The sequence below is a fragment of the Xenopus laevis genome, chromosome 3S (assembly GCF_017654675.1).
Source record: "Xenopus laevis strain J_2021 chromosome 3S, Xenopus_laevis_v10.1, whole genome shotgun sequence".
Lineage (NCBI taxonomy): Eukaryota > Metazoa > Chordata > Amphibia > Anura > Pipidae > Xenopus > Xenopus laevis.
Window position 1 is genome coordinate 4,755,771 of NC_054376.1, and position 24,549 is coordinate 4,780,319.

Consider the following 24,549-nt stretch of genomic DNA (forward strand, 5'->3'; position numbering starts at 1 on the left):
GATGCTGATGACAGATTATTACTGTTACAGCACATTGTGCAGTGTTGAAGGCATCCCAAAAGTGCACAAAAATTAAGAGCAATTGGCTGAGACACCCCCACCTACACATTTGGTACAACCCTGCCCCTATTACTAACAATAAACCAAGCGCAGGCCGGTGCCACTGCCGAGGAGGATAGGGTTTAGCTGCATGCTCAGGAGCCAGTCAAGCCAATCCCCTCTGTCTCTCTCACACTGAACATGACTTTACACCTCTGATCCCATCCCACACACAAGCTGTAAAAGCTACATTTCCACAGCCACAAGTCACGCTATAAACTAGAAAGTCGAGGGCTCTTGGGAATTGTAGTCTTTTTCCCCATTCTCCGCAGCCGGATTAATAAAGAGATTAAACTACATTTCCCGGCGGCGCCCGCGCAAGGTGCTGCTCGCGTTTCCCCCAGCGGCTGATGTTGGTAGTGCAGCCTCGGTGGGTTCAGGGGGCCGGGCAAGTCGGGCAGGAGCTGCAGGTAAGACAGGACGGGGAATTCTGGGGGATCTGTGACTTGGGGTGTCTTTTCTTTCACTGGAATGTCCCAAACCGGTGGGGGAGGGGCAGGTGGGCGCAGCTCGGGGCAAAATCTGCTCCTGTTACTAAATAACTGCTGTGGGCACCTGACTGCCAGGGGAGTGTGCGCCCAACTGCCACATTCAGCGCTGGGTGTGTCTCACTGGGTCTTTCCCTCTCTGCTCTGGGGCTTGTTTGCTTCAAACATAACAATTTGCTTTATTTTAATCATTTCTATAAAACTTACCCGCAAACCTATATTATTATTATTATCATCATTATTATTTTATTATTATTATTATCTTCATCATTATTTTTATTTTAATTATTATTATTATTATTAACATCACCATTATTATTATTATTATTATTATTATTATTATTATTATTATTATTATCATCATCATCATCATTATTATTATTATTAGGATTATTATTATTATTATCTTCATCATCATCATTATTATTATTATTATTATTATTATAATTATTATTATTAAATTTTTATTTTAATTATTATTATTATTATTAACATCACCATTATTATTATTATTATTATTATTATCATCATCATCATCATCATCATCATCATCATCATCATCATTATTATTATAATTATTTATATTGTTATTATTATTATCATTAATATTATCATTATTATTATTATTATCATTATTATTATTATTATACATTTATTTGTACCCACTGCGAGGCTGACACTGATTAAGGGAAATCTCAGGGTAAAATCCCCCCCCCCCCCATTAGACAATTCCAACCTCCCCCATTCCCCCAGGGGATGCTGGGAGTTGTAGTTTTAAAGTTACAGTAGGTGGATAAATCCCCCCCTTTGTATTTGAGTGTTAGTGCTGAGGGTTTAGCCCTTTCGAGTTGACATTATCAGCAGGTACTAGAGTGTTGTCGCTGTAGCGTCATTAACATATCTGGGATTCTGTTGGGTGCCACTGGCGTGTGAAAGGGTTAATGCCTCCCCAAAAAAGACTTAAAGGGGTGGTTCACCTTAAAGTGATACTGACACTAAAAAAGTTATTAATGTACATTAAAAGTTGCCTATAGGTCACGTTGACTGTCTTTCGCGGATAGAGCTGCTTTTGTAAGTCATTGTTACTTGAAGTTCCTAAACCTGACTGTCTCTTCCTAAACTGTCAGTTAGAGATTCTAATGCTAACAGATTACTGCTGCACAAATCTGGCATGGAAGCATGGGGGATGATTTAGGTAAATACTTTTATGGCAAAATTACAAGACAATGTTATGATAGATGGAAAAAAAAAGATTTAATTTCATATGTCAGTATCTCTTTAAGTTAATTTATAGTAAGTTATAGAATTCCTAGAAACTTTGCAATTGGTCTTCATTTTTTTTTTTTTACTTATTTCTTGAAAATAGGGGTCACAGACCTCCCCCCTGCAGCCTATTGCTCAGCGAGGCTACAATTTTATTGTTCCTTTTTGTTCTTTTTATATAAAAAAATAGATATATCTTGACAAAGGCTCTGGATGTGAGCTTTAGGGTAGGACTCCACGAACAATTTTGTCGCGATCCGACATAATGCCCAAACCCGCAGCATCTGCATCCGACAGTCGTGTCGCGTCGGATCAACGCTGCGACACCATGTGACAATTCTATCTCTTACCTTATTTTTGTCGCAAGCGTTTTGTCGCAGCATGTCGGATCGCAACAAAATCGTTCGTGGAGTCCTACCCTAAACGTTGATTCTTGTACCATGTTGAAATAAATAATATTAATTGTTAAAGAAATCCCAGGAGTGCGCTGCTATATATGTGTATATATAATATCATATTAGGGATGCACTGAATCCACAATTTTGTATTCGGCCGAACCCCCTGAGTCCTTTGCTAAAGATTCGGCCGAATACCGAATCGAATCCTAATCCCCATATGCAAATTAGGGGTGGGAAGGGGAAACCATTTTTTACTTCCTTGTTTTCTGACAAAAATTCACGCGATTTCCTACGCCCCTAATTTGCATATGCAAATTAGGATTTGGATTCGGTTCAGCTGGGCAGAAGGATTCGGCCGAATCCTAATCTTGCTGCTGAAAAAGGCCGAATCCTGGATTCAGCGCATCCCTAATATATATATATATATATATATATACGAGCAGTCTCTCATTCACACAACTGCCTGGTTGCTAGGGCAAATTGACCACTAGCAACCACATAGCTGCTGAATACCAAACTAGGGAGCTGCTGAACAAAGAGCTAAATAAGTGAAAACGCATATACCCATTATTGTCGCTGAATATCACTTCCCTACGTCTTGGTAAAAGTTTCTTTAAAGGGTAACTACCTTTCCAGTTGTGTCCACTGAGCAGACACCTTCAGTTGTTAGTTACCAGGTGTAGTGATGGGCGAATTAGTCCCGTTTCGCTTCACCACGAATTTCACACGAAATTCACGAAACTGGCGAAAAATTCGAGAAACAACAATTTTGATGCTGGTTACAAAACGGGTGCCAGCGTCAAAGTTGACGCCGTCGCCCATTAAAGTGAATTCGCTCCTGGCGAATAAATTCGTCCATCGCTAACCAGGTGTCCTTGAACTACATATCCCAGCATCCCTAGCCACAACCAGGGGCAACCCTCTAAATCACAAACTGATCCCACCATGGAGCAGAGGCAATAGAGGTACATGCATAGGGTCCTAGTGCCCTCTTCTGCACCCCTAGTTCTTTCCCTACGAATTCTGAATTATTCAAGGACACATTCACTAAATTCTACACTGCCTGTGGCCCTGAGAGCCGACTTACTACACCATGAGGGATCCCCGAAACTCTGCCCTTTGGCTCGATGTTTTTATTCTCAGAAAATCTGTGTTGCCTTCTGGCCATTGTTACCCCATAACTACAGCACCGTCATTCTCCGCGGCGCTTTCCATAAAGTTTATCTATAAATTGACAGTAACTGCCCATTTCTCCTCTCTAGTTCTGACCCTTGAAACAATGTAGCAGAGATTGGGTTCTGTTTAAGCGGCTGGCTTCTGCTACATTGTGTCAGGAGTCGCATGTTGCATTCAGTAGGGCTTAGATCAGTCAATGTACATCGGGAAGTTGCTCAGAATGACATTTATTTATTTATTTAGTTATTGGGCGGAGCTCCGGCAGGTCAAGGGGAAGTTCAACTGCACTTTTTTTTGTAAAAGCTTATGGGAAGTATTTGATTCTCTAGAAATAACTTTCCTTGTTCTTTCGCAACCTCCTTGACGCCCCACTGGGGTTCAGGCTGTAACAGGTCCTGGTGCCTTGGGCTGACCCCTTGTCACGTCTTCTTATTCCTCATCACATTCCGACTGAATGTTTAGGGATACGGATACCAAATTAAAGGTCCTGTCTGTCTCACATTCCTAGTCATGTCGCTGCCTGCAGGCACTTGCTAAATAGTCATACCTATATATAAATGTAACCGCTATTAAAAGCAGTATTTCCTTATCCTTTACTTTAGCAGAAGGCGGTTGTCTTCCAGCTCGGTTGATCAGCTGACCTCTGCTACATTGTTGTAGTAGTCAGAACTGGCAGTTTTTTTTACTCAGCCTTTGACTTTAAATATGCAGCCAATTGGCAGAATTATTTACTATAATGGCATTACTTGTCAAAATAAACTTGGGACACTTTCCCTTTAAAATACTGGTTGCTTGGGGGATAATTACTTTATTAACCTGGGAATAGTCTTCACATCAGCAAAGAAGGGGGCGAACACTAAGCAGTTATAAAAGATAAGAATAACAATAAAACCGAAAGCCTTACAGTCAGTCTGTTGTTTGGTTGCCGGGGGGTCAGTGACTACCAATGACCAGACAGCATTTTCAGACAAAGGAGAATAATAGAGACTGTAAAAACCATGCACAATAAATAACAAAGACCAACTGAAGAGGAGCAGTTATTTTATACTAATGTAAAGGTGAACTTCCCCTTTAAATTGACCTTTTATAATAGGCTTTAGTGCTTAGTCATTTACTTTATTGCTTCACTATATGGGGTGTAATTTCTGATTGATATACAGTTGCTGTAAACCCCCCCCCCAAAATATATTCTCTGATACTGAGCTCAAGAGGCAAAATATATTGTTTAGTCCCAGAACTGTCTGATCCGCCCGCCCACTCACTCTCTTGCAGGAGATGCTTTTAATAGCAAATATTATGGCAGTCTGACAGGCAGCAGTGTATACAATAACTCCCCGCTGCACCCCCAGCGCCTCCGTCTCTTGAAGTCTTAAGTCTTAACTCCTAAGGTTCCGACTCTAAAGACAATGTAGCACAAGGTGGTTCTCCTACAGGTCTCTAAATGAGCCACATTGCTGCAGTGCAGAGAAGAGAAAGGGACAGACACAATGACAGTTACACAGAACTATAAACCCAGTGAGAATGAGGAATGAATGGATATTGGGAAGTTGTATCAGGAGTCAGAAGCAGCAGTGCAGAGAAGAGAAAGGGACAGACACAATGACAGTTACACAGAACTATAAACCCAGTGAGAATGAGGAATGAATGGATATTGGGAAGTTGTATCAGGAGTCAGAGGCAGCAGTGCAGAGAAAGGGACAGACACAATGACAGTTACACAGAACTATAAACCCAGTGAGAATGAGGAATGAATGGATATTGGGAAGTTGTATCAGGAGTCAGAAGCAGCAGTGCAGAGAAGAGAAAGGGACAGACACAATGACAGTTACACAGAACTATAAACCCAGTGAGAATGAGGAATGAATGGATATTGGGAAGTTGTATCAGGAGTCAGAGGCAGCAGTGCAGAGAAAGGGACAGACACAATGACAGTTACACAGAACTATAAACCCAGTGAGAATGAGGAATGAATGGATATTGGGAAGTTGCTAAGCGGTACATTCTTTTTCACTGTGCAAACTATTTTTTGGAGGGTTTACATCCCCTTTAAGTGCAGTCTGTTACCCAAATGGTGAAATTGAAAAGCCATATAAACTGCAAAGCTCTTTAGGGTATGTGTTGGTTTGGTACAAAAGCCCAAACATAAGCCTGAGCATTTCTAGCCTAATACTTTGTTGAGCTTCAGTTCCCCTTTAAAGTACATTGACAATTCTTTATTTTAAAGAGGGGGGAGAGACTGACTTCCCCTTTGCAGATGCAAATATATATATATATATATAAAGTTGGGCTGGAGGAAGTGCTGCAGTGTTGGGAAGTTTTGTGCCTAATGATAACAAAAAGCCTCATTTGATTATAAACACTGTTTATCTATGTCCCCTGGTTACACCCCCATTCTGCGGCCCATCTGGTGACACACTGGGTCACTCATTGCTCATCTCCTCCTTCCCTTCCTTTCTACCCACAGACACTCGCACAGACGTTGGGACCTTCAGTTTGGTTGACGTGTGACTGGGAGAGAGCGGAACCATGGAGATGCTCAAGTTATGGGGACTGGATGGGTGCACGGTGACCTTCGCTCTTGTTGCCGGGTTCCTGGGCCTTGTCTACTGGTGAGTACTGATCCAATGTTGGACTAACCTGCTAGAGTACCAGTGGCTATTCTATTAGCACCCCCAGGCTAGTACACACTCCTCCTAACTGACCTTCAGACTGGGCCCCTTAGCTCATAACAAGGTTTCAGATATATAGAAACATTGGGGTAACAGTCACCCTGCTATAGTTCCAGGGGTACCCAGGGTACAAATAATCACTCACCCCAAATCTCCCCCTAACTGGCCTTCAGACTGGGCCCCCTTAGCTCATAACAAGGTTACAGATATATAGAAACATTGGGGTGTCACCCTGCTATAGTTCCAGGGGTACCCAGGGTACAAATAAACACTCACCCCAAATCTCCTCCTAATTGACCTTCAGGCTGGGCCCCCTTAGCTCATAACAAGGTTACAGATATATAGAAACATTGGGGTGTCATCCTGCTATAGTTCCAGGGGTACCCTGGGCACAAATAAGCACTCACCCTAAATCTCCCCCTAACTGATCTTCAGACTGGGCCCCCTTAGCTCATAACAAGGTTTCAGATATATAGAAACATTGGGGTGTCACCCTGCTATAGTTCCAGGGGTACCCAGGGTACAAATAAACACTCACCCCAAATCTCCCCCTAACTGACCTTCAGACTGGGCCCCCTTAGCTCATAACAAGGTTACAGATATATAGAAACATTGGGGTAACAGTCACCCTGCTATAGTTCCAGGGGTACCCAGGGTACAAATAAGCACTCACCCCAAATCTCCCCCTAACTGACCTTCAGACTGGGCCCCCTTAGCTCATAACAAGGTTACAGATATATAGAAACATTGGGGTAACAGTCACCCTGCTATAGATCCAGGGGTACCCAGGGTACAAATAAACACTCACCCCAAATCTCCCCCTAACTGACCTTCAGACTGGGCCCCCTTAGCTCATAACAAGGTTACAGATATATAGAAACATTGGGGTAACAGTCACCCTGCTATAGTTCCAGGGGTACCCAGGGCACAAATAACTCTCACCCCAAATCTCACCCTAACTGGCCTTCAGACTGGGCCCCCTTAGCTCATAACAAGGTTACAGATATATAGAAACATTGGGGTAACAGTCACCCTGCTATAGTTCCAGGGGTACCCAGGGTACAAATAAGCACTCACCCCAAATCTCCCCCTAACTGACCTTCAGACTGGGCCCCCTTAGCTCATAACAAGGTTACAGATATATAGAAACATTGGGGTAACAGTCACCCTGCTATAGTTCCAGGGGTACCCAGGGTAGATTCCATGGAAGTTTAGTTAATCTTTTTTAGGATAAACAGAATAGAAACAATTCCAGGATTTGAGCGCAAGAATGTTGATTTATGGGGAAATGCAGTTTCCATGTTATTCAGACCCAGACTTTGCATCAGCCGTCAGACTTGCCATTAGGGGATCAGAATCTTTCTATTTCAAAAACAGCTGGTTCTTTTGAGTGTAGTTGGAAGTAAAATATACAGTCTCCCTAAATAAGTTTTATGAAAGTGTTCTTGTTCCAGTTATTTACAGAAGGCCGATACTGTTTAAACATCGTTGCATAAAAAAGTCCTCTGGATCATTGCGATGACATGCAGCGGCGCAGTTGAAATAGCTGCAGAAATTTGATGTGAGCTAGAGATAGGGGTACTGATATGCAACAATCAAAGATATTTTAAGGGGAAGTTAAACCTACAAAAGAAAATAGTGGAAAATATTGGGAGAGATTGCAGCAGTGCTCTGTACAGTATATTTCCTATAAACTCCTAAAAAAAGGGGAATGTTGGGCGATACACCTAATGTGGGGGGCAAAGATTTCGGCACAGCCCTGCACTGTGCATTTCCCATAAGTCCCTATATAAAGGGGAAAGTTGGGAGCAATATTTTGGAAGAACCATAACATCAGTAGGCAACAGACGGTAAAATATTTCCCGGTTGGATCAAATCCTTTAAATATAAAGCAGGAGGGCATTTGCAATTCTGAGTGTTATTCTCCTTAGGTGCCTCCAGCTGCCCTTGTGTTAATGTGTTCTTTATTATATTTATTCCCTTTATTATAAACCTAATAACTGTAATGCACAGCGTGTGCCTGGTGGAGCTGTATGATGGAAATAGAGCTTATCCTTTTGCTTTTTTATCCTTTTGTTTTCTTATAAATAAGATCAGAGCTGTGCCTGCCGGTGGGTAGGTTCTACACATATCCACAGTCAGACTCACCGGCCGGCTCTCCTTTGCCATATCTGCCTATTGCACTGTACAGTGCGCCTATGGGTTGAGCCATACTCATTTAAAGGAGAAGGAAACACAGGGTCAGTGAACCCATGTATTGCTCTATCATTCAAGACATAGAAAACAATGCACAGAAAAAAACATTTACATTTTATAGCACCATCCATGCATACTGTTCAACAATGGGGAAATAGTCAACATTGTGCCCCCTGTATGATTTCCAGCTCAGCAGGTAGACAGTAAATTGCCACATTTTGCATACGGTGCACCAACCCACAAGCAGTGATTCATGCCAATCTTGTCACTCGGTAGGTACTCCGTGTCTGCATTCTCACAGCTGGAGAAAGTTGGGATAAAGCATCCAAAGCCTCTGCCCTTCATTGGTAACGTCATGCTCTTCCAAAAGGTAAGAAGTCGGCCGTCGCTATCCAACACTTTTTAAGTTGATCTCAGAGCTGAGAATCTCGTACGACAGTGTTTCCCAAGCTGCAGGGCTGGCAGTGCCAGATGGAGAATCAGCCTAAATGGTAACGTCAGGGTAAGATTTGGATAGAATATCTGTTTGCTCTCCTAGACTGCCCATTGGTTCTTTGTACTGCTTTACTGATGCATTTTCATTCCAACTTTAGAAATAACTGTTTTTTGTTTTTTTTTAAAGGGATTTTGGGAAGGAGACCGACATCTTCTAAAAACGTATGGTCCCATTTGTGGGTAAGTCCCTCTTTGATGGAACAGATTATCTGCCCCATCTAGTAATGATTTATTGTCTTGCGCGCCCAGAACTTTCTTTCTCTGTATATTTATACCTATGGGTGGGCAATGTCGGATTGGTATTTGCTGGGCCCAGCAGGGCTGGCATCTTAGGGTCCCCAGTCGTGAAACTTGGAGCCGACTTACACTGGTTCCCCCCCCCCCCATGTGCGGCATATCTCAATTACCTCTGGTTACGGCCATGATGGAGAGTGTTATGGAGTGTTATGTTATGGAGCAGAGCAGGGAGCAGACTTGGGTCTGCAGGGCCCTCCAGGTTTTTTACTAGTGTCCCACTGGCCCAGTCCGACCCTGTGGGTGGGAGGCGCCATATTATTTCCAGTATTTCCAGTATAGTGGTATTGGGTACCCAGTCTCTGTTAGGGTTAAGGGGAGCTGTCTGTCACCCGTAGGACCTTGCTGGTTTTCTGCCACATACAGTATACTACATAAAGTGCCAGGATGGAAATGCTGTTAAGTTCATTGCATTTAGTTGGGGGGTACAGGTTATAGAACCCAGCTATCATAATCAGATAGTTTGTAAAACTCTACCTGCGTCTCATTTCGTGCAGATATTACATGGGGAGGCGCCCGATGATTGTCATAGCGGAACCAGATGCCATTAAACAGGTTCTGCAGAAAGATTTTGTCAACTTCACTAACCGAATGGTGAGTAGTGGGGGGGTTGAAAGGGGAAGTAAAACTCAAATACAATAGAGCTCTCATGCCACTCTGCAGGGGGTGCAACTTTTACGTCAGTGCCAAAGCATTCGCTGCCCAACGACTTCACACACTTGCTTGTTGTTCTTGCAGGAGAAAAAAAAAAAAACTAAGAACTCTACCCTAGAATATCTTTATTACTTTCATGCTCCTTTTTAGATGCCTCACTGCAAAGTTATTTTCGCCCTGCGTGTTTTTCTGTACCAAATAAAGCAGCAGACTGTTCCCGAAGATAAGGCGGCCTTGTCTGCTCGCTGCGAGAACACAAGGACAGTAAAATCCCAAATCCACAGTACAAAGAAAACAGGAGGTGAAGGCTGAGCTGAATTCTGTTAGGTTTCAAATCAAATTACATCTTAAAAGGCGAGAAAAAAAACAATTTAGAGGAAGCTCAGATGTCCTGACATATGGTTATTCCGTGCCGGCTGCATTATTTGTCCACATATATGTTCTTGTAAATACGTGTGGGGGGCTGAGTCGCTGTTTAAATTCCAGCGAATCCCAATTCCTCAGAAGCCAGACTGCTAGTGTTCTTTCTGTATCCTTTATTTCTCCGTAATGAATTTTATAAGCCATAAAAGACATGTTTCCCATTGAGGCAACAATAGAGATGCTGGGGGTCTCTGCAGTTTTCTGAGTGACGGGGATATCGTAGAGGATTAAAGGGGAACTATCGCAAAAATGAAAATTCAATTTAAGCTTCATCATACTGACATAAGAAACTTTCTAAATACAACCAATTAAAAATGATGCACCATTTATGAAATAATCAAGTTTATGTTCACTATCCCTCTTCACTATCTGACACCCAACTGCCGCATGAAGACAGAATGAAGAGAAACAGATGCCGAGAGAGGGAAGATAAACTTGATTATTTCAGAAATTATGCAGATTTTTTTAACTGATTATATTTAAAAAAGTTTCTTATTTTAGTATGATAAAGCTGCTATAAAATTTTTGTTTTCATGATTGTTTCCCCTTTAATTACCCCATGTGCTGGCGGTATCTAGCGCATACCACTCAATGTTTTAAAAACTGAAAGGGGTAACACAACAAATACCACTCGTGAGCAAAAACACAACAGATACTCTATGGTCCCCCCAAATTTCATATCATGACAAGGAGTGTCCCTCAAGCATTTCATTACACCGTGGCCCCAGGCATTTGATGATAGACACAGTGGTATCCCCCAAGCTTTCGGCTTCCGACCCAGTTCAGCCCTGGACATGGTAGAGGAAAATAAAAATGATTTTGCCATGTCATGAAAGTTAAAGGTAAGAGCAACACCTGCTTCTGCTTCCGTAATCTCTTTTTTTCTCCGTGCAGAAATTCAATTTGGCGACCAAGCCCATGAGTGACAGTCTGCTGTGTCTCCGAGATGACAAGTGGAAGCGCGTGCGCAGTGTGCTGACTCCATCTTTCAGTGCCATACGAATGAAAGAGGTAACGCTGCTTTATGTTTCTTGTGGGTTCTTTAATGTATGCTGTATTTCCTGTTTACTACTGCACACTTCCTGTAAAATGGGGCATTTCCTGTTTACTCCTTTGCACTTCCTGTATAATGGGGCATTTCCTGTTTACTCCTTTGCACTTCCTGTATAATGGTGTGTTTATGTTTATTCCTGTGCTTGTCTTGTGTAATGGTGTTTTTTCCTGTTAACTCCTGTGCACTTACTGTTTAATGGTTTATTTCCTGTTTATTCTCATGCACTTCCTGTGTAATGTCGTTTTACATATTTACTTCTGTGTACTTCCTGCACAACGGTGTATTTCCTGTTAACTCTCATGCACTTCCTGTGTAATGGTGTTCTACATATTTATGCCTGTGTACTTCCTATGTAACGGTGTATTTCCTGTTTACTCTTATGCACTTCCTGTGTAATGGCGTTTAACATATTTACATCAGTGTACTTCCTGCGTAGCGGTGTATTTCCTGTTTATTCTCATGCACTTCCTGTGTAATGGCGTTTTACATATTTATGTCAGTGTACTTCCTGCGTAGCGGTGTATTTCCTGTTTATTCTCATGCACTTCCTGTTTAATGTCGTTCTACATATTTACATCTATGTACCTCCTGCGTAAAGGTGAATTTCCTGTTTATTCTCATGCACTTCCTGTGTAATGGCGTTTTACATATTTACAGCTGTGTACTTCCTGTCTAACAGTGTATTTCCTGTTTATTCTCATGCACTTCCTGTGTAATGTCGTTCTACATATTTACATCTATGTACTTCCTGCGAAAAGGTGTATTTCCTGTTTATTCTCATGCACATCCGGTGTAATGGCGTTTTACATATTTACAGCTGTGTACTTCCTGTCTAACAATATATTTCCTGTTTGCTCTCATGCACTTCCTGTGTAATGGAGTTTTACATATTTACAGCTATGTACTTCCTGCGTAACAGTGTATTTCCTGTTTACCCTAATGCACTTCCTGTGTAATGGTGTTCTACAAATTTACGTCTGTATAACTCCTGCGTAACAGTGCATTTTACTCGTACATTCCCAGTTCAGACTAGATAATTGCAGGCACATAGATTTCATCTTTACTTCCTTGTATATCCGGGATTCTTCCATGAACATCCTGTTTAGTCATGTGCTGTTTACACCTGGGTGTTTCCTGTTTACTGCAGTGCAGTTCTTGTTTACACGTGTAGATTTATTGCTTCCTCGTGTTTATTCCTAGTGATGAGCGAGTGTTCAGAGTTCAGACCAAACTGTAACGACGCACGGTGCATGTGATTTTCCATTTTTTCTTTTGACCCAGTAAATCAGTGGTACAAGGACCTGAATATCTGAATATCTCAGTATTTTCATTCACCTGTTAATTCTCACTAACCTTTCTCACGCTTCGCTTTATTCTCTCATCCTGCAGATGTGCCCCCTAATAAACCAATGCTGTGATGTTTTAGTGGATAATCTGCAGGAGTACGCCAGCTCTGGAGAGGCATGTAATGTGCAGAGGTAAATAGTTACCCGTGAGGGATTTAATGATAATATTGATTCATTTCTTTTTTTTTCCCTGTGGAATCACTGTATGGCCAAGTTAAAGGGGTGGTTTACCTTTAAATTACCTTTTAGTAAGTTCTAGACTTCTTCTGACTGTTTCAAAAGGGGGTCACTGACCCCACCTAAAAGCAAATGTAAAGGTGGCCATACACGGGTAGATAAAGCTGCCGATATCAGTCGTTTGGACCAATTTATGGGGGGCTTCCGATGGGTCTTCCCGATTGATATCTGGCCACGATATTGATCGGGAAGGTTTGATTTTTACCCGACCAGCCCGTTGGCGCCATACGGCCAAACTTTCGAATTACCCCCGATATAGCCATGCCGTTAGTGGCATATCGGGGAAAGATCTGCTCGTTTGGCGATGTCGCCAAACGAGCGGATCTTTGAGTCTATGGCCAGCTTAAGGCTACAAAATGTATTGTTATGGCTACTTTTTATTACTCCTCTTTCTATTCAGGCCTCTCCTATTCATATTCCAGTCTCTTATTTAAATCAGTGCATGGTTGCTAGGGGAATTTGGACCCTAGTAACTAGATGGCTGAAATTGAAAAAAGGAGAGCTCCTGAATAAAAAGCAAGATATAAAAAAAAAAAACATAGATAATAGAAAATGAAAACCAATTGCAAAGTGTCTCAGAATATCACTCTCTACATGTAGGTGACCTTTTATCCAAAATGCTCAGGATCCGGATAAGGGATCTTTCCTTTAGGGCAGAGACACACGTGGAGGTTCGGGGAGATTAGTCGCCCGATGACAAATTGGCTCTTCTTCAGGTGACTAATCTCCCCACAATGCCGACGATCTCGATTCTGGCCAACCGGATGGCACTCAGAGCGCTTCATTTTCCAAAGACGCCCAAAGTTTTCTCGTGAGGCAACTCCGAGTGCCATCCCACCGGCGATTTAGATTCTAGCTGGCGGGAAGGCAGTTCGAGAAGGTTAGTTATCCGGAGAAGAGGTGAGTCTCCCCGAATCTCCACATGTGTCTCTGCCCTAATTTGGATCTTCATACCTTAAGTATGCTAAAAATGTATTTAAACATTCAACCCAATAGAATGGTTTTGTCTCCAATAAGGATTAATTATATATAAGTCAGAATCAAGTATAAGGTACTACAGGTACAGGGAAATAATTTTTTTAACATTTTAATTATTTGCTTTAAATGGAGTCTACCGGAGACGGCTGCTCTGTAATTCAGAGCTTTCTTGGATAATGGATTTCTGGATAATGGATTTCTGGATAATGGATCCCATACCTGTACATCATACTATAACTTAATTTAAAGGTGAACAACCCCTTTAACTCAGGATAATATGTATTAGGTCATTGGTTCCCAAACTGTCTAATAAGCCCTCCTAGGAGTGCTTGGAGATGTGTCAGGGGGTAGGGGTTCAGCCTTCAAGCTAAATGGGTTGAGATTTAGGGCTCCGCTAGCTACAACTACAAACCTAGCTTGAGGTCAGTTATTGTGAAATTTGGGAGGAAAAAACTTTCTATTTTTGGCACTGTGGCTGAATGACTGGGATGCCCTGGTTGTTGCAGATAAGCAGATGATCTTCAGCTAAAATCAGTAGGAAATGTATGTAAACGTCATGTAAAACCCCTACCGGATCTCTGAGTCACTCGCTGAGTCATGGCGTATCTTGGATCAGTGGCAGTTTCAACTCCGGGTGAAGTTTTTATGGGTTACTCTGTTGGCTGCAGTTACATTTTCTGTATTTGGATCCGCCCTGAAAGCCATTTACTCTGTATAACGTGGCCTTTTAATTAAGGAAGAGGTTTGCTTGCTGGTTATCAGATTGCAAGCCTCAAAGCATGTGTGATATTTAGTTACTTTGCAAGACGTTGCGTCAGTAAAGCTCCTATTTATTTTCAATACACTAGATGCTATGCCTGCTTTACCATGGATGTGGTTGCCAGTGTGGCGTTTGGCACTCAGGTGGATTCTCAGAAAGACCCCGAACATCCCTTAGTTCAGAACTGCAAAAGGTTCCTGGAACAATTTACCCCTTTCAAACCCCTGGTCCTACTGTGCTGTAAGTAATCCTGGGAAAACTAGTAGTTCTCATGCATCTTCCTTTGTTGTATCGGCTCCTTAACTCACCAACTGATATTGTGTAACTTTAAAGTCTATGACTGTTTCTGCCCCTGTATGATATATAATAGCATTAGATGCCAGATTCAGTATCACCGCAATACGCCACCTTTTAAAGTATTTATATATATATTGTTTTCTATTTATAATTGGTGCCTTTCCGTTTTCTCCAATTAACTGTATTCAATTATATCCATTAAACCCTGCAGTGTTATAAATAGGTATCAGATAGGATCTGTGCAGCCACTGGGACAGAATGCTCTGTTATACAGATAGCTAGAATCTCAGCTGCCATAAAGCAGGGCAGGACTGCTGCTTACAATGTGGATCAGATAGGATCTGTGCAGTCACTGGGACAGAATGTTCTGTTATACAGATAGCTAGAATCTCAGCTGCCATAAAGCAGGACAGGACTGCTGCTTACAATGGGGATCAGATAGGATCTGTGCAGCCACTGGGACAGAATACTTTGTTATACAGATAGCTAGAATCTCAGCTGCCATAAAGCAGGACAGGACTGCTGCTTACAATGGGGATCAGATAGGATCTGTGCAGCCACTGGGACAGAATGTCCTGTTATACAGATAGCTAGAATCTCAGCTGCCATAAAGCAGGACAGGACTGCTGCTTACAATGGGGATCAGATAGGATCTGTGCAGCCACTGGGACAGAATGTTCTGTTATACAGATAGCTAGAATCTCAGCTGCCATAAAGCAGGACAGGGCTGTTGCTTACAATGGGGATCAGATAGGATCTGTGCAGCCACTGGGACAGAATGTCCTGTTATACAGATAGCTAGAATCTCAGCTGCCATAAAGCAGGACAGGGCTGTTGCTTACAATGGGGATCAGATAGGATATGTGCAGCCACTGGGACAGAATGTTCTGTTATACAGATAGCTAGAATCTCAGCTGCCATAAAGCAGGACAGGGCTGCTGCTTACAATGGGGATCAGTGGAGTTAGTTATAATTTTTCCAGTATTGACACATGGCAGTCCCAAAATAACATGGGAAGTATCTGTATTCTCTGTATGTACGTTATACAATTACTGATGTTTTGCTTTTCTCCTGCTAATTAAAATCTTATCTTCTTCTCTCTCCCCTGTTCCCCCCACCAGTGGCATTTCCGTCTATCATGATCCCCATCGCCCGACGGCTTCCCAATAAACAGCGAGACCGAATAAACAGCTTCTTCCTCAAGGTCATTAGGGACATCATCGCTTTCCGAGAGAATCAGCCGCCTAACGAGGTACCCGCCATCTCATTCCTCACCGCTCCGCTATCTGCCTGCGCCGCTGCTTTAATAACTCCAGTAATTGAGTTCATTACTGATCGAGAGCAGCGAGATGGACGTGACATTTTGTGCTGATGCCGTATCTGTGCCCTGTGGCCCCCGGCACTCGTGTTTGTAGATACTTTGAATAGAAGTTTATAATGAAGCCCAAATCATTTCCCTGGAAGTTTCTAATGAGGCTTCAGATATAAAACCTAAGCATTTACATGTCACCCCAGTCACATAGGAACAGGCTTACTCCATTATAATAATGGGAATCAATATGGCACCTCCCTCCTCCCATATGTGTAAATATAAATATACAGAGAAGGAATGTTCTGGGCACACAATAAGCTATACCCTCATACTGTACTGTCTAAGGGAATCAATATGGCACCTCCTCCTCCCATATGTATAAATACAAATAAACAGAGAAGGAATGTTCTGGGCACACAATAAGCTACACCCTCATACTGTACTGTCTAAGGGAATCAATATGGCACCTCCTCCCATATGTATAAATACAAATATACAGAGAAGGAATGTTCTGGGCACACAATAAGCTATACCCTCATACTGTACTGTCTAAGGGAATCAATATGGCACCTCCTCCTCCCATATGTATAAATACAAATATACAGAGAAGGAATGTTCTGGGCACACAATAAGCTATACCCTCATACTGTACTGTCTAAGGGAATCAATATGGCACCTCCTCCTCCCATATGTATAAATACAAATATACAGAGAAGGAATGTTCTGGGCACACAATAAGCTATACCCTCATACTGTACTGTCTAAGGAAATCAATATGGCACCTCATTCCTCCCATATGTATAAATACAAATATACAGAGAAGGAATGTTCTGGGCACACAATAAGCTATACCCTCATACTGTACTGTCTAAGGGAATCAATATGGCACCTCCCTCCTCCCATATGTATAAATACAAATATACAGAGAAGGAATGTTCTGGGCACACAGTAAGCTATACCCTCATACTGTACTGTCTAAGGGAATCAATATAGCACCTCCCTCCTCCCATATGTATAAATACAAATATACAGAGAAGGAATGTTCTGGGCACACAATAAGCTATACCCTCATACTGTACTGTCTAAGGGAATCAATATGGCACCTCCTCCTCCCATATGTATAAATACAAATATACAGAGAAGGAATGTTCTGGGCACACAATAAGCTATACCCTCATACTGTACTGTCTAAGGGAATCAATATGGCACCTCCCTCCTCCCATATGTATAAATACAAATATACAGAGAAGGAATGTTCTGGGCACACAATAAGCTATACCCTCATACTGTACTGTCTAAGGGAATCAATATGGCACCTCCTCCTCCCATATGTATAAATACAAATATACAGAGAAGGAATGTTCTGGGCACACAATAAGCTACACCCTCATACTGTACTGTCTAAGGGAATCAATATGGCACCTCCTCCCATATGTATAAATACAAATATACAGAGAAGGAATGTTCTGGGCACACAATAAGCTATACCTCATACTGTACTGTCTAAGGAAATCAATATGGCACCTCCCTCCTCCCATATGTATAAATACAAATATACAGAGAAGGAATGTTCTGGGCACACAATAAGCTATACCCTCATACTGTACTGTCTAAGGGAATCAATATGGCACCTCCTCCTCCCATATGTATAAATACAAATATACAGAGAAGGAATGTTCTGGGCACACAATAAGTGGCATGTTCATGTTTTGTTGTGTAAGGGGAAAGAAAGAAAAACAATCCCACTGGTTATAAGTGGTTTATTTACCCTTTATATGTAAAGCTAACTTTGTATAGAGCGCCCTCATCAGGTTTTAATTCACGGTTAAGTTTTCCATCTGTTTTCTTTACCTGCTGATGTTTAATAGAAGTCTTGATCCAAATAAGAACACAGATCTGATTACCAGTTGTTTGGCAGGCAGAGAATAAAATGGGGTAATTGAATTAATTGCGCCTCCCAAGGTTACAGAAGGGGCAGCTCAGCCTCACTCAATGGGATCTTTGATTGTGCCGGTTTGATGGATGGGGAAACTTCAAAGGCTCGGCAAATACAAGAACTCTGGGGGGGGGAGGCGAAGAGAGATGGGGAAGAACAAGAGACAGGGAGTGAAAAATATTGTATTAAAGGGAAAATATTCCCTCCTTTTTGATATGAGCGCATTCATTTGGCTTACGTAGAAAAGGTGCATAAACCCAGTGTGAGCTGGCAGCAATAAATATAAATGTATGTTTGTACACATACCTTATTGCACAGATTGAATGGAACAATTATATCTGTCTCCCCACCCCCTCCTTAGGCTCACAGTGTCATACAACCCCTCCCTCACCTTGTACCATTGTACCTTGTACCTCTGCTTTATATAGTGAGTTGCCAACTAGTAGCCGGTAAAAAGTAACCGTATTACAAATTTACTGTCAATGTATTAGCCGGTCAATTTGTGATCGCTATTGTTCCACCCCTGGCTGCCTCATATCTGCCCCTCTCAGCTCCTCTACTCACCTAATCCAAGCACTGCAGTCCCTTCCTGGTGAAACCGACATCAAAACTTCTTGACCCCGCCCCCAAAATGTCATAACCCCGCCCACAAAATGGCACAAATCCACCTGAAACTTCACGACCCCGCCCCTCTCTGGCCCGCCTCCACCCTCTACGTCACCGACCGGTAGGGCCAGAACTAAATTGTTAGTGATTTGGCCAGGATTCAGGCTTTTTCAGCATGATTCAGATTCGGCCGAATCCTTCTGCCCAGCTGAATCGAATCCTAATTTGTATATGCAAATTAGGGGTGGAGAGGGAAATAATGAATTTTCGTCACAAAAATAAGAAGTAAAAAAAAAGGTTTTCCCCTTTCCATCCCTAATTTGCATATGCAAATTAGAATTCGGTTCGGTATTCGGCGAATCTTTTGCAAAGGATTAGCTGCATCCCTAACAATTATTAACCCATAGGTCACAGGTGGCAAGGCCCCGCCCCAAGCACAACCAATGACCCTGATTCGACTTGCTCTCCTACAAGCAGTGCCCCCTTCGTGGCCCCAAAAATTGCACTTTGAGGTCTCTTCGGGCCCCCTCTGCCCTGGGGCCCAACATAAACCCAACTGAATGAACTTCAGCCAAGCAGTTTAATGTTGTCCACTTTATTCCCATCAGTAGCCAAGTAGCATTGACAGTGGTCACCTGGGGCCCAGTTTCAGCAATTTGCACAAAACAAGGTATAAAGCAGTGACTGGTGACTGTTGAGGTATAATTTTATCTGCATTATCTATTTATTTCTCCCCAGAGACGCCGCGACTTCCTGCAGCTCATGTTGGATGCTCGGGACTCGGCCGGCCACGTGACGGTGGATCACTTTGACATAGTCAACCAAGCAGATCTCTCGGTACCACGGAACAGCCCCTTGGAGAAGCAGGACCGGGGTCAGGATTCACCCAGAAAATCCACCAAAAAGCTGAACGAAGAGGAGATACTGGGACAGGCCTTCATCTTCCTCATCGCCGGATACGAGACCACTTGCAGCCTACTCTCGTTCGCCTCCTACCTGTTGGCCACTCACCCGGAATGTCAGAAGAAGCTGCTCAGGGAGGTGGATGAGTTCGGCCGAGAGCATGTGAGTGCGTCTGGGAGCCCAGGGGTGCCGCAAAGACAACAGTAACGGCCAGAACCTCTAGTCTTAAAGGATATGAATGAATTTTGTTCCAACAGCACCACCTGCTGGTCAGTTTCTGACCAGTCTGACCACCAAGTAGTCAAGGAAGTTGTCAGGAGAAAGAAAGAGGCTGCTCTGATGTTCTTCTGCTTAGGAAAACAATTAGAAACCTTTCTCACATCTTTCCTAAGCAGAAGAACATCAGAGCAGCCTCTTTCTTTCTCCTGACAACTTCCTTGACTACTTGGTGGTCAGACTGGTCAGAAACTGACCAGCAGGTGGCGCTGTTGGAACAAAATTCATTCATATTAACAGCACATGTATCCCTTAATATCTTGGAATAATAAGAAAATAAAAAATGAATGTAAATGTCAAAAGTGCTCAGCATCACACTCTCATCAATTTTACATTCAATTATTTTAAAGGTTTACTTTAAAGGGCTACTATGTCTTCATGTTGTTTTTATTCTCCTTATAGATTTGGTGGGAATATTAAATGCTGACAGTTCATTGATTTCCTTTTTTCTGGGTACAGCCTTTCTTCTCCCAAAGACCCCCTATTAAATAATAATGCCAATATGCATTCTGTGTTGTATCCTATAGATGGCGGGTTCAGGGGGCATTTAAAGGAGAACTAAAGCCTAACTAAAGAAGTAGCTAGAAATATTGCACATTATGTTTTGGGCTTCTGTACCAGCCCAAGGCAACCACAGCCCTTTAGCAGTAAAGATCTGTGTCTCTAAAGATGCCCCAGTAGCTCCCCATCTTCTTTTCTGCTGATTCACTGATTCACATGCTCTGTGCTGCTGTCACTTACTGAGCTTAGGGAGCCACTCACAATATACAGTACACATAGAATAGAAATGTCACAATATAAGGCTGATTAGTAATTAATACACATAATTACTACATGGCAGCACAGAAACCAGTGCAATTAGCATCAGAATTGAATAATCAGCAAACCTGTAGCATCAGCTTATATTACAGCCAGGGAAGCTCATTTTCTGCTGGATAATTAGTGACGAGCCCTAAGCTTAGCTTCTCAACAGCCAATCAGAGCCCACTGAGCATGTGAGTGTCACAGACACTTTCCAAGATGGTGACCCCCTGTGACAAGTTTGAAGTCCTGGATCATTGCTGCTATTGACAAGCTCAAACTTTAGCCTCGTGCAATAAGTTCACTATATAAAATAGGACATTTTTTATGGCAAATTTGGAAACATATTTAAGATTTATCGTGGGGTGCCCTCTGCTGGCTGAAAGAAATGCAACACCTCACAACTTCCCCAGACAATGAAAAACAAGGGCTTTTTAATTAAGGGAAATAGCAGTTTTTGATGCAGCACTGCAAGGGTTAAATAAATTGCAAGCACTTGATTGATGATCTCGGGGTTTTGGGCTGTATCTGTGCTATTTAAACCAGCGGATATCGGTGCACAATTGGCCGCGAGGACATGAGAAGTCATTTGCCGTTCTAGGGGCATGTTAACACCGTGATTGCTGGGATTGTCACCACTCAATATGAATTTTTCCTCTTTGCAGAAAGAAGCCGACTACAATACGGTGCATGAGCTGCCCTATATGGAAATGGTGATCAATGAGACCCTGCGTATGTACCCGCCCGCATACAGGTACCGTGGGGCATATACGACTACATTATAGCAAATACACTAGCCAATGAGAAATGGCTGCGTCTCTAAATATGGTTAAACTAGTGTTATAGACCTGTTTTAGTATATGAAACTGCAGACGGGAAAGGTATGCTCCTGGGGGGGCTTCATTCCCCCCAAAAGAACAGGGAGCCATGGAAGGGGAAGGAGGACCACCAGTTGGTTTTTTTAAACGGGGTCGGTGACCCCCATATGAAAGCTGGAAAGAGTCAGAAGAAGAAGGCAAATAATTCAGAAACTATACAACATAAATAATAAAGACCAAATGAAAAATTGGCAATTCTATAAGATACTAAAAGTTAACTTAAAGGTGAACCGTCCCTTTTGTGTTGGTAATTAATGAATGATGTCACAATTGATGTGCTTCACCCATTGTCATGCCATTGCAGACTCAATAATGATGCCCAAGTATCTGCTTTTCCTCTGGTCTCTGTTGCACAGGTTTGCCAGGGAAGCTGCCCGGGATTGCACCGTGATGGGGCTGAATATCCCAGCTGGGGCTGTGGTGGAAATTCCCATTGGGTGCCTGCAGAACGATCCGCGATTTTGGCACGAGCCCGAGAAATTTAATCCTGAAAGGTAAATGAAATAATGTAATGATTATAATATGTCTGGCCGTCTGATTGGGCTAAAGTGCCCCAGGTGAGCTGCTGTTACTGTAATTAGATGGTTCAGCACAATGCCTTAAAGGAGAAGGAAAGGCTCTGTGCATTTGGGGGTGCACCAAGCCTTTCCTTCTCCTTTAAATTAAGGCTCCTGACCCTTTCCCTGTAAGCTTCCATCAGAGTGTTTATTCCCACCCACTGCTTGAGTCACAGACTCCTTACCCCTCCCCCTGTAAGCTTCCATCAGAGTGTTAGAGTCCACCCACTGTTTGAGTCACAGACTCTTTACCCCCCCTTTAAGCTTCCATCAGAGTGTTTAGTCCACCCACTGTTTGAGTCACAGACTCTTTACCCCCCCTTTAAGCTTCCATCAGAGTGTTTAGATCCACCCGCTGTTTGAGTCACAGACTCTTTACCCCTCCCCCTGTAAGCTTCCATCAGAGTGTTAGAGTCCCACCCACTACTTGAGTCACAGACTCTTTACCCCTCCCCCTGTAAAGTGTTAGAGTCCCACCCACTGCTTGAGTCACAGACTCCTTACCCCTCCCCCTGTAAGCTTCCATCAGAGTGTTAGAGTCCACCCACTGCTTGAGCAACAAATTTGGCATTATCCTTTGATCATGGTTTCCATCACTTGTCAGATTTACAGCAGAAGAAAAGCAGAAGCGCCACCCGTTTCTGTTCCTCCCGTTTGGAGCCGGGCCCCGGAGCTGCATTGGGATGAGACTCGCCCTACTGGAAGCCAAGATCACCCTGTACCGAATCTTGAAGAATTTCCGCTTCCAGACATGTGACCTTACACAGGTGAGAAGGAAAGACACCCCCTATACCCCATTACTACCCCTGTATATTAAACTCAATGTGGGGCATACCACTTACCCCCAGGGGGTACAAACCTTGTTGTATAGTCTAACACAACCCCTGTAGGAAAGTCATTATGGTCTGTTCTCTTTCCATTGCAGATCCCTCTCCAGCTCAGTGCAATGTCCACGCTGAGACCCAAGGACGGCGTTTATGTGAGGGTGGTGGCGCGCTAACATACAGACGATACACGTGCGACTAAAAACTCATGTCTGGGGCAAATTCCCACCAGATGCAGGACCTGAGTCTCTTGGTGATTTGTGCTGCGATTTATTGCCCCTCTGAGATGGAATATCCCATTGGATGGAACAATTAAGCAGATACTTGTCCTTTAATAGGTAAAACCCACCATCATTGGAGTGTCTCTTCCACTATAAATAAATGGAATCAGGTCTTAACCACGCAGAGTCTCAAAATAAGGCCAATATTTGTATATTGCCCCATACCTTGGACATTTGCCCTGTTATTTGTAACTGCCATCCTAGATGCCCATGTAGCTGTTCAGGGCATTTCACAGGCTGGTTACTGTGTTTCCCTGGGAAAGGCAACTGCCATTTAATAGAGCCTCTCTTTCACCAGATATTTGCTGCCTAGTTCATTTTATCATGCAAAACCTTCTGTGGCCCCCAGGGACTGACTTGTGGGAGGGGGTCAAACCCACAAGTAGCAGTAAACAAACAGCATAGATATTCTCCTGTACTAAACACAATTCAGCAGGAACAGCCCCCAAGTTTGCTCATAGTCTGTACAGAGAGATCCTATAAAACTATGGCAGCCTAGGTATTCCCTGTACTAAGCACAATTCAGCAGGAACAGTCCCCTAAGTTTGCTCATAGTCTGTACAGAGAGATCCCATAAAACTATGGCAGCATAGGGATTCCCTGTACTAAGCACAATTCAGCAGGAACAGTCCCTAAGTTTGCTCATAGTCTGTACAGAGAGATCCCATAAAACTATGGCAGCATAGGTATTCCCTGTACTAAGCACAATTCAGCAGGAACAGTCCCTAAGTTTGCTCATATTCTGTACAGAGAGATCCCATAAAACTATGGCAGCATAGGTATTCCCTGTACTAAGCACAATTCAGCAGGAACAGTCCCTAAGTTTGCTCATAGTCTGTACAGAGAGATCCCATAAAACTATGGCAGCATAGGTATTCCCTGTACTAAGCACAATTCAGCAGGAACAGTCCCTAAGTTTGCTCATAGTCTGTACAGAGAGATCCTATAAAACGATGGCAGCCTAGGTATTCCCTGTACTAAGCACAATTCAGCAGGAACAGCCCTATGGCAGCATGGAAACTGAGCATGCTGATGATCCTCCTTTCTGCACAATCAGTTTTTTATTATGTCTTTCCAATGGTTCTGTCACACTGTTCTGGGGCACTAACGGTGAATTTGGGAAGCTCTGTGTGTACATTAATAATGGCATGTGAATAAATATCTCGATACAGTAATCGTGTTCTTGTGTATCTTTATTTAAAACTTTTAGTTACAATATGCAGATTCGGTTTGGGGCACAAGAGGGACATTACTGAAATAGAGGAGGTGCCACCATTATGGGGGTGCTATAGACAGGGGATTTGCTGGGCATAAAAGGGGTGGGGGTGATGTTGCTGAACTACAGCAT

The 24,549-nt window shown here is 42.8% G+C and overlaps 1 protein-coding gene across 1 annotated transcript; it reads left to right on the forward strand.

Moving 5' to 3' along the window:
- The first annotated feature begins 411 nt into the window (after window positions 1-411).
- MGC68990 (thromboxane-A synthase) lies at window positions 412-23,323 on the forward strand. The gene is made up of 14 exons (XM_041587900.1): window positions 412-509; window positions 5,889-6,033; window positions 8,566-8,659; window positions 8,912-8,964; window positions 9,576-9,672; window positions 11,050-11,166; window positions 12,599-12,687; window positions 14,619-14,770; window positions 15,949-16,079; window positions 19,420-19,746; window positions 21,327-21,415; window positions 21,896-22,033; window positions 22,701-22,863; window positions 23,022-23,323. The coding sequence occupies exons 2-14, from the start codon at window positions 5,951-5,953 to the stop codon at window positions 23,094-23,096; spliced, it is 1,608 nt and encodes a 535-aa protein (XP_041443834.1). The 5' UTR covers window positions 412-509; window positions 5,889-5,950; the 3' UTR covers window positions 23,097-23,323.
- Window positions 23,324-24,549: the final 1,226 nt, after the last annotated feature.